Source organism: Tiliqua scincoides, chromosome 4 (genome assembly GCF_035046505.1).
Source record: "Tiliqua scincoides isolate rTilSci1 chromosome 4, rTilSci1.hap2, whole genome shotgun sequence".
Lineage (NCBI taxonomy): Eukaryota > Metazoa > Chordata > Lepidosauria > Squamata > Scincidae > Tiliqua > Tiliqua scincoides.
The window spans coordinates 168,858,395-168,869,597 of NC_089824.1; the positions used below are offsets into that span (position 1 = coordinate 168,858,395).

The 11,203-nt window shown below is 45.2% G+C and overlaps 1 protein-coding gene across 2 annotated transcripts; it reads left to right on the forward strand.

The window, feature by feature from the left end:
• Positions 1-1,763: 1,763 nt before the first annotated feature.
• LOC136649328 (large ribosomal subunit protein uL1) lies at positions 1,764-9,469 on the forward strand. Of its 2 annotated transcripts, none has more exons than XM_066625880.1 (6): positions 1,764-1,864; positions 3,397-3,471; positions 4,889-4,969; positions 5,376-5,524; positions 7,766-7,938; positions 9,232-9,469. In XM_066625880.1, the coding sequence occupies exons 1-6, from the start codon at positions 1,860-1,862 to the stop codon at positions 9,400-9,402; spliced, it is 654 nt and encodes a 217-aa protein (XP_066481977.1). In that variant the 5' UTR covers positions 1,764-1,859; the 3' UTR covers positions 9,403-9,469. The 2 variants fall into 2 exon arrangements, with proteins under 2 accessions (XP_066481977.1, XP_066481978.1); XM_066625881.1 differs by having other exon boundaries at positions 1,776-1,864; positions 3,400-3,471.
• The last annotated feature ends 1,734 nt before the right edge of the window (positions 9,470-11,203 follow it).

Below are 11,203 nucleotides of genomic sequence, written 5' to 3' on the forward strand. Positions count from 1 at the left end.
TCACAATGGAGAGAGGTGAAAAGCTGTGTGCCCCAAGGATCTGTCCTGGGACCGGTGCTTTTCAACCTCTTCATAAATGACCTGGAGACAGGGTTGAGCAGTGAAGTGGCTAAGTTTGCAGACGACACCAAACTTTTCCGAGTGGTGAAGACCAGAAGTGATTGTGAGGAGCTCCAGAAGGATCTCTCCAGACTGGCAGAATGGGCAACAAAATGGCAGATGCGCTTCAATGTCAGTAAGTGTAAAGTCATGCACATTGGGGCAAAAAATCAAAACTTTAGATATAGGCTGATGGGTTCTGAGCTGTCTGTGACAGATCAGGAGAGAGATCTTGGGGTGGTGGTGGACAGGTCGATGAAAGTGTCGACCCAATGTGCGGCGGCAGTGAAGAAGGCCAATTCTATGCTTGGGATCATTAGGAAGGGTATTGAGAACAAAACGGCTAGTATTATAATGCCGTTGTACAAATCGATGGTAAGGCCACACCTGGAGTATTGTGTCCAGTTCTGGTCGCCGCATCTCAAAAAAAACATAGTGGAAATGGAAAAGGTGCAAAAGAGAGCGACTAAGATGATTACGGGGCTGGGGCACCTTCCTTATGAGGAAAGGCTACGGCGTTTGGGCCTCTTCAGCCTAGAAAAGAGACGCTTGAGGGGGGACATGATTGAGACATACAAAATTATGCAGGGGATGGACAGAGTGGATAGGGAGATGCTCTTTACACTCTCACATAATACCAGAACCAGGGGACATCCACTAAAATTGAGTGTTGGACGGGTTAGGACAGACAAAAGAAAATATTTCTTTACTCAGCGTGTGGTCGGTCTGTGGAACTCCTTGCCACAGGGTGTGGTGCTGGCGTCTAGCCTAGACGCCTTTAAAAGGGGATTGGACGAGTTTCTGGAGGAAAAATCCATTATGGGGTACAAGCCATGATGAGTATGCGCAACCTCCTGATTTTAGGAATGGGTTAAGTCAGAATGCCAGATGTAGGGGAGGGCACCAGGATGAGGTCTCTTGTTATCTGGTGTGCTCCCTGGGGCATTTGGTGGGCCGCTGTGAGATACAGGAAGCTGGACTCAGTGGGCCTATGGCCTGATCCAGTGGGGCTGTTCTTATGTTCTTAGACAGACTTCAAGGGAAGCAGTGCCTGAAGCCCCACAGAAATTATGTTGCTATTTATGCAGGCATGCCCATGTTTTGGTTAGATGTGGAGGAGGCAGCAGGGGGTCTCTTCACCTGCCACCCCCTTCTCAGGGATGGTCCTCCTCAGTTTGAAGCCAAGGAGGAGGAGTGGCAGCCCTGTACCCAGTCAGGCCTACCAGACCAATCTTATGCATGTCTACTCAGAAATAAGTCCCATTAAGAGTCAATGGGGCTTGCTCCCAGGTAAATGTGAATAGGATTGGGCTGTGCCAGAGCTGCATCATTCCAGCCATGGTGCTGGAGGCAGGTCCTGGTGATGGCAGGGGCCAGGCTGACCCAGGAGTCTCCCTGGCACCGAGGCAAGGACCCTTTACCACCCACAGCTCATGGCACCCGGACATCTCTGCTCCTGCTGCAGCAGCCCCAAAATCGAACCCCCCCCCCCCCGGCTTGCAGTCCTCGCTACCACTCGGAAGAGGAGAAGGGAGAACTAAAAATCCGCGGAACCCTCGTGCTGCGGACGCCAGGGGACCCTTTTCGGGCTGGACTTCCTGCTCTGTGTGGGGCCTGTTCCCGTCCTCGCATTTGCCTCTCTCAAAATGGACCCCGGTCGAAATCTCGTGGCGCGGACGTCTCGCGAGATCCCGCGTTCTTCCTCTTGCGGGATCTAGAGAGGGCGGGCCTTTTTCTTCCCTTGCGAGTGCAGCGGCAAAATGAGGTGGGTCTTTGTCCCGCCTGCGCGCACAATCCGTTGCCATCTGCCAGTTGGCGGTATCCTTGGGCCGCGGTGAAGAGGCCCCGTTGTCGGGGAGCAAGCGGGGGTGGTGCGGGGCTGTAAATGGGTAGAAGGGCGAGAGCCAGGCGGATGCCCCGGCGGAGGGTCTGGGACCTCGGCTTTGCCCTGCCCACTGCGCTCCTGCTTGGGGTACTCTCGCTGTCCCTGGTCGTGTTTTTGATCAGGGAGCTGAGAAGGCGGGTTCCTCTGCCCCACCCCAGAAAATACAGGCCCCAGAGCCCAAGCCTGGCATGCCTACTCAGAAGTAAGTCCCATTAGAGTCAGTGGGGCTTACTTCCCGGTTAGTGCATAAAGCTGCAATCCTCTACACACTTTCCTGGGAGTAAGCACTACTGACCATAATGGGACTTGGAGCTCAATTCTGTGCATGTCTACTCAGTAGTAAGTTCTATTGGAGTCAATGGGGCTTATTCCCAGGAAAATGTGAATAGATTCGGGCTGTTAGCTTGCCTGGTAAAACTGGTTCTCATCAACAGCTCCCACTTCACATATGGTTCAGCTTCTTGGGAACACAGGAAGCTAATGGTTGTAGTATTGACTTCTCTTGATATTAAGGAGTTGCTGGAGCGAAAGAGTGCTGGATGCATCCCTTCCACTGTCTTGCCTGGTTGGTTCACTAACAGTGGAATCCTATGTATGCCTACCTGGAAGTAAGCTCCATTGAGTTCCATTGGACTTACTCCCAGGTTATTGTGAATAAGATTGCAGCAGAAGGGTGTCAGGCTGATTTGTCACTTGCAAAGCCTTAACCAGGCCTGTGGTTCTCTGCCTGCTTAAGCCATTCCTGCCCAGTGTGGCATATATGCAACAGGGATCAAATATGTACACCTGTGGGCTGGGTTAACTCATTTCTGCCTACCCCATAGGCTCCCTGTTGAGTTTATGCAATGTTGGACAGAAATGGCTTAGGTAATGCTGGTACTGGAAATAGAAAGGCAGCGCATACTGTTCCCTGGTATGAAAATATTTAGGAGTATGTATGGATATACAGTATATAAGAACTGGCATAGGGTACTGGCTGAACGATTGAGCTGCAAACAGCGCTTTCCTGTTTCACATCTCATCTTTGCCATAAACTCACCAGGTAACCTTTGGAAAGTCATTTCCTCCCAGCCCCAGTTTTTCCTGACTGTAATATGGGGATAATAATATGTATCTGATAGGGTTTTTGTGACAACATTTAGATAATACCCAAGAAGTGCTTTGCAAACTGAGAAAGTACTACCAATACTAAGCATTTAAAATATTGAGGGATTTTGAACAAGTGTCTTTATCTAAGTAACCTAAATGTGGTTGTCATCTTTGAACTCTAAACCAGCATCAGTGGATTTAGGTATTTGTGTGTGTGGGGGGGGGGGGGGGGGCTGGAATGGATCTCCTGCGTATACTGAGGGCCCACTGTAGCTCCAAGTCTCACAAAGTATGTCTCACGTGGATATTATGTTTTCCTACAGCAGCAAAGTCTCCCGTGACACGCTGTACGAAGCAGTGAAGGAGGTCCTTCAGGGGAGTCAGGCGAAGCCACGCAAGTAAGGAATTCCTTGTACTGTCTGTCTTGTGAACTTCACAAGAAAGTTTATAAGTGCTTACTAGCATTGCAGTTGGATTGTGTGAAAAGTGTTGGTTTTATATTATAGGAATGGCACATTGTGGTTTTCTTCCCATTCAGCTTTACAAATAAACTGCAGAATTAAGGCTGTAATTCTGGGAAGACAAGATAGCCATGTACACTGCTTCTGGCCATTAGGGGGCAGGGGGACAGACAGGGAGGCTAGTAGTTGTCAGAATGCTCACCACATTTCCAAGTTAGGAAACCTAACAGGATGCATGGAAATAATGAGTTTCAGTCCCTGTCAGTCTCTGTCAAGGATGGAGATCCAGAGGCTAGTAGGTGCCTGACCAGTGCTAACCTCTTAGAGGGCCCAATCCTGTCCAAATTTTAGCAAAGATGCAGCTGCAGTACAGCCCCAAGGTAAGGGAACAAATGTTCTGTCACCTTGAGGAGGTCTCCATGACTGCCCCCACCACTACAGAATGTGGTGCACACTCCATTGGCACAGCTGTATCAAAAAAGTTGGATAGGATTGGGCCCTCAGTTGGACTGTGAAAGTGTTTGCTGTACCATGTACATGTTTGTGTTTACCTGCTGTTCTTCTGGAATAACTTGTTAATGGATTACACAAGCAGTAGCTACTCTTCATTGTTTGTTCTGTAATGTTCTGTTTGTTTAAAATTTCTGACTTCTTTTAGGCGTGACCCTTCAGAAACAGCAGGTTATTGAGAAACTGTTAATTATCAGGGTTAGTGCAGTATTCTGTAGTTCTTTTCTTCAGTTAGAAACGGAGATCAGAATTCTATCCCAGACTTGATAACTGCAAGAGGAAAATGGAAATGTATCCTGATGTTGCCCATTAGCGAACCTCCCCAGCCCTGTGCCCCGGGGCAAAGGTCAGCGGTTGCACCCCCCCATGGGATGCCACCCCCCACTTACCTGGAGTGCACAGAGGCTTCGGTGACTCCAGGACACATTGGAGAAGCCTCCTGAAGCTTCCCCAACGTTTTAAACTGTGCTTTTGGCTAACCGGAAACACAGTTTCCAACCATGTTGGGAGTCTCAGAGAGGCTTCCACACAGTCCTAGAGGTGTGTGAGGCTCTGCACCCAGGGCGTTTGCCCCGTTCATTTAATGGCAGGTCTGCCACTGATGCTACCAGTATTATTAGGCAAGTGAGAGGGAAATATCCAGTGCAGGATAATACATGCTGAAAGTATATAGACTCACACAAAGAAAAGTAAGATTCTTGCTAATCCTATGTGGATTATTACTAATGTGGTCATTGAATTGCAGGAGAGCGTCAGTCTCTTTCTCAGCTTCCTGTCATGTATGTGTGTATTGCGTCATTTGTCCCAAATTTCCTGATGTTCATTTATTTGTCTGCTTCTTTAGGTTCTTGGAGACTGTGGAGTTGCAGATCAGTCTGAAAAACTATGACCCTCAAAAGGACAAGCGCTTTTCTGGCACTGTCAGGTTTGGCACTGTTCCTGTCTCACCCAGCATTCGGTTTTGCACCCCTCTCCCTGTTGCCAGGCTCTGAATTCAGGCCCTTGTATGCAGCATATTGACTGCTGAGGAACATGGCAGCTGGGTGCAGTGCTGAATTGCCCGGGTAGTTCAGATCCCTCCTACTGTAAAGTGGGTGTGGCTGGACGGACCCCTACCCTGGGTCTTAAAACATGAGGGAAGGTATGGTGAAGCTCTTTTGCTGATCCCACCGACCACTTGTAAGAAGCCAGATTAGACGCTGGTGGACGAAGACGTGCAGGTCGGCTGTGGTAAGGCTTTCCAGCCGTGGCTCTTAACTTTCCTTTCACATTTGTGTCACTTGGGAAGCTGTGGTGAGCCTGTTTGTGATGTCCTCTATCTTCTCTGCCAGGCTCAAGTCTGCTCCACGGCCTAAATTCTCCATTTGTGTGCTGGGGGACCAGCAGCACTGTGATGAGGCAAAAGCAGTCGATATCCCTCACATGGACATAGAAGCTCTGAAGAAACTCAATAAGAACAAGAAGCTAGTGAAGAAACTGGGTGAGCAAAATTGGAAGTTGGGGGTTTCCAAGGAGGAAGTCCTGTCAATATTGGCTTATAAGGCTTGAGCTGCAATCCTTTGCATGCTTACTTGGGTGTAAGTTCCATTGAACGTAGTGGGGCTTCTTAGGCACATAAAGGATTGCTCTGTTGCTTGTCTAGGAGTGACTGGAATATAACCCTTTGTGAGGAGTAAAACATGGGGCAGCAGGAAGTGTTGCTTTTCCTTGTCTGTGTTAGAATGCTTAAATCCTATTCTCAGCCATGAGCTGTCCCTTTGTATTTTATGCCTTGTATTTATGCAAAAGCCCTGTGGTTCCCTTGGTCTGGAATTTCAGCAAGGGATGATGTCATGGTTCCAGAATGTTATACTTTGTGGACCAAGAGTTGTTCCCTGCTTCAAAACATGTGCAAGGTTTGACATAGTATGCACCCAAAGAGCCTTTTTAGGAATGTTGTATGCATATGCCTGTTTTTTCTTGGTGTGTTTCCTTCTCTCCCCCCCCCCCCCCACTGCAGAGGTTACTCACACTTTTCTGAGATGCAAATTTGAAGCTGCTTTGAGTTTTAGGAGCAGCTTATCAGGTGCTTGGGAATGGACCTGCTCAGAAGCCTTGTTATGCATTCTGAACTTGCCACCCATATGACCATTTGGGGCAGAGATTTTCTTCATGGTCTGCTAGCCAATTGTACAGCTGGAGGTCTTATGAACAGTATTGAATTCAACTATGGCCCTGAGACAGCCTGTCATGTGAATGCTTGATTAGTCCCAAGTTTCCTTAAGTATAGTTTCTGATCTCAGACTTAAGTATCATCACCAGTTTTGGGTGCGTACAGAGTCAGCTTAATTGGTCACATTTGAGGTCCACCTTACAAACTTTGGAGCTGAACCAGGTTGTCTCAGCACCATGTATTACCCTGTACGTGAAATTTTTGCCAAGCAATCAAGCTCAAATTATCACTTTGCCTTATCTCCGGATCAATCAGAGGGCAAAGCCTTTCAACTCTGAAAAGTCAAGCGGCAGATAGGCAGGCGCCAGGTTTCTCTAGCGGCAGGCAGGCAGGGCAGAGATCATTTCTGCAGCAACTGGGAAATTCCAGCCAAAGTTAACCTTTTAATCTCCTTCCTTCTGCAGCCTGGTTCTGCTTGGCAAATGCTTGCAAAGCAGGCCTGTTTTTTTCAACACCAGGATGTGATCCTCCTTTCCATTTGAAACAAAGTCCCAGGCTACAATTAAATAGTGCACCATTACTTAAGAATAACACCCATGGAAAGCAGTGGGTCTACTTCTGAGTAAAAAGGGCTGCAAATATATGCAGCTGCAACTCTCTGCTGTGAATTGAATTGCACACTCCCAGTTATGTGTTATATGCTATATGTAGAGCTTCTGGATTAACACTCCAGACACCTTAAAGGTGGATTTGATTCATGGTTCAACCTTTTTCACTTGCATATCCCTTGGGAGCCCATTTCCATAAATTGTACCCTTCCTATTAGCAAAATGTTTGTAATTAGTAAGACAAGCTCTCATCTCCACCATAAGAAAGCCCAGACTTCATGTATTCATCACGTATTTTCTCTTTTTATCTGTTTGAAGAAGACTCTGTCTTTGCACTGTTTTGCACCAGAAGTGTGCTGAGAAATTCTGGGTGATTGATCACTTCCCATATTATGTTTCAGCTTTTTTACTGTGCTGGTTTTCAATCACTGGTTTATACATGAATTGTTGACCAAAAACTATCTATTGGTCAGACTTTTACAGCCAACTAGCTACCTTCCTTCCTGCCTTGCTGGCCCTGCAAAGCATTCTGGAGCACGACCTGCCTTTTTCTGCCATTAGTCCATTCTTTTTCAAGTACCCCTACAGGTCCTATTGAGTGTCCCTGGGAGTACATGAATACCAGTTTGGGAATCACTGGTATGTTGTCTACGTTGCACTTACTCTGATAGTGTTTACAAAAAGGTGGTGAAGACCAGAATTTTAAAAAGAATAAAAATGTATCTTATGATCTTTTACTGTGTTTTTAATAAATTAGAGACTATAGTTCCTAGGTAACAAATAGTGGTAGGTTATTTTTCAGGATCTGGCCTCCTGTAAAATCAGACAAAATTATAGCGACTTATCCGAGGGTCATAGAAAATTCCATGATTGTTGGCTCAAAACTTGCCCTCAACTTATCTGTGTGGTCGACTTGTGGGCAGGTGCCTGTGGTAATTTCTCATTCTGTCGTCTTTTGCAGCTAAGAAATATGATGCCTTTCTGGCATCTGAATCCCTGATCAAGCAGATACCCCGAATCTTGGGCCCAGGACTGAACAAAGCTGGCAAGTTCCCCTCTCTCCTCACTCACAATGAGAACATGGTAGCCAAGGTTGACGAGGTCAAATCCACCATCAAGTTTCAAATGAAGAAGGTAAAAAAAAGTATATATCAAATTTCTGATAGTGGGAACAGGGAAGTGCTGAAACAACAGCAGTTGGGCATTGTTTTGCTTAACTCATTTTTGCCCTGTCCACAGGTGTTCGCATTTAGTCTCCGTTGCATATATGCAACATTGGACAGAAATGCCTTAAGACTCAATTGCTGCTGTTCCACAGAGCATTGCCTGCCCAGAAATTGATGAATCTGGCTTGGGGAAGTTGGAAAATAGAGTTGGCTGGGCTAAGCAAACCAGGATAATGTGTGTAGTTGATTCTAACAGGTTGGGTCCATTGGGATGATGTGGTTAGCATTCTCATTGTAAAAAAAAAAAAAAAAGGTTGCAAGGTATGTAGGGCAGAATATAGGCATGCTTTTAACATTGCACTTCATTATGCTTACAAGATACGATGGAATTCAAAAACAAATATACAAGTTATAGCTATGGTAGTCTCTTCACTTTCAAATAGAACAAAATCCAGAATCCTAGTCAAAGAAACATTTTTCTGATCGCAAACAGGTCATTGTATAATGGATGTTGCTTTTAACCAAGATTTTGTAAAATTGAAAATGTAACTTGTATTTCCATGAAAACTTACTCTGCTGTGTACTAAAACAGCAGATCTTTCCTACCATAATTCCCACAAAAGGGGAAATTGCTACCTCTTCCAGTCCTTTCTTTCAAATATTTGACTTTCCACTTCCTTAAAAATTGCCATGGCCCTGACCTACCAGATTGTCTTGACTAATGCCATAAGTCCAAGTGATCAGAGCACATGCTTAAGAGCTGTGACAAATCAAAGCCAGTGTTAACTAGAGGCCACTAGAAGAGGAAATCTAGTTAATCTAGCAAAAATTCCTCCCCTCCCCCCAAGGCCTGAGTATATCGGCCTGAATTAAACAGGAATCTCAGTCTTCCTGCCATTATCTTAATGTTCTTAAGCAAATGACATGCATACCCAAAACCTATGTAGTTTGTTGCAGTTTGCTATTACGAAACTACAGTAAAAGCATTTGTAAAAAATCTGGTAAAATGACGCTGTTAAGTACACTACTGTCAACTATGATCATGAAAGTCCTTCTCAGTTCTCTGGGCTGATGTCCTAGTGTAGCAGTTAGTTTGCTCTAGAGATGCTGCTGCTCAGACTAGGTTCATTGAGATAACAAATGCAGTGACTTGTGCTTTCCTATTCAATTTTACATGTTCTTTTCCCCTGCTTTGTCTGATTCCTATCCATTCTTTTATTTAAACAACTGAATGAATAAATATTTTGCTGTGTCCTCCCAGGTACTCTGTCTAGCTGTGGCTGTCGGCCATGTGAAACTGACTGAAGATGAGTTAGTTTACAACATCCATCTGGCAATCAACTTCCTGGTGTCGTTGCTGAAGAAAAATTGGCAAAATGTGCGGGCCTTGTATATCAAGAGCACTATGGGGAAACCCCAGCGTCTCTACTGATGACAGCACTGTTCTGTGTCTAACTTATTCACTGTGACTTTTGATTTTATAAAGTCCTAGTACCTAGTGTCTGAATATTTGTCTCTTTCTGTTAAACAGAGATGCTGTGGCATACCCGCAACCTCTTATTAAAGTTGAGAGTATACACAAAGGTTGTAAAGATGAATTTGGTCATGAGTGCAGAATCAATGGCACAGAAATCTTTCTTGGAGTGAGAATTGTCAGGGTGCCAAAGAACATAAGAAGAGCCCCACTGGATCAGGTCAAAGGCCCATTTAGTCTGGAGCCAAAGCTAAGAGTGGAGGTTGCCAGAATTCTCCTAATGAGGTGGGAACATTATACACTGTTCCACAAAGAAGCAGGGGAGAATGGAATAAAATCTACATGAACCTGCACCACAATACTTGGGTGGGAGAGTGGTGAGGAAGCAACTTGGCACATGAAGATAATACAACCCAACTTGGGACAGGGCCCAGAGGGACTGATAGAGGTTGCTGGGCCATGTGAGTAGGATTTTTAATAATGTCTAGTCACCAGTGTTAGTACATTCAGAATGGTCCTCCTTGTGAAAAGGAGCGAAGCAAGGACCTGAAATGGACATTCACTTCTATCCCATTTAACCACATTACTTTTCACTCTCATTGTCGGTATTACAGTACAAACACGAGATGAAGGGTGAAATCAGTGTCAAGGACCTGGTGAATGTGTAGTGTCAAGTGTCTTCATAATACAACCACTTTTATAAAATTGCTTCTTATCAGCTACAGCAAAAATGTTTTTGAGATTTCTGTACAGTTTGTCTCTGCACCTAGGCAGTGTTAGTTCCATTCTGATAATTACATTTCTTACCAGCAAGTGCAATGCTGGCTTCCATCGTTCTTCCTGCTTGTGGTAAGATCTAAATACTGGGAAGAAAAAAAAGTTTTATTCCTGGAGGATGTAGGAGCACATGCCTTCATCTGGTCAGCCAAGTAAACAAGTCAAGATGTGAAGAAGAAGGGCTGAAAGCGTGTGTGTGTGTGTGTGTGTGGCGGGGGGGCAGCTGTAGGCTTAAAGAGGAGGGTGGGAGGAAGACGTCTTCAAGATGAGTTTAAAAAAATGGCTTTTGAGGGTGAGAGAGATGCTCCTGGAGCTTGTTACCTCCAGTGGCTAAAACACTTCAAGTTGTTCATGACAAGTTGTCAGGTTTGTTGGTTTAGGACAGAAACGGGCTTCTCAAGCATCTGTTTGAAAATATCTAGGCAGGAGGTTGATGCTGGTCTTGTCATTCACAGCTATGCTATCGCACCCACATGGGGAAAAAATGGCTACCAAGAATTCAAGCAAATCATGAGCAGGGGAGTATTTATAGCATATTTTGTGTTAGAAGATACTGCCTCTTGAATCTCATGGGTATTTGGCTCTACAATGTTTATACACACATGTATGTATTTTACATATTTGAGAAATGAGGTATTGGGAAAATATCCTTAGGTGGGGGGATATATTCCTTCCTCAAGGGGTTATTTTCTCTTACCTGGATGCTTTAAAAATATGCAGTGTTGCAAAATTTAAAATTGAGAGGACTGTACCAGGTGTCCTGAAATTGTGGAGGGGATAAAAACAATTTATGACTTATTCTAAAAATCATTAAGGTCAAAACAATATCCTTGATTTCTATATAGTGCAGAGACTTGGGAGGCATTATAGTACAATGAATCTAAGGGCTCAATCCTATCCACCAGGGAACAAATTTTCACTTACCTTGAGGAAGCCTTGTGACTCCTTCCCCCTGCAAAATGTCACACGCACCCTGTTGGCA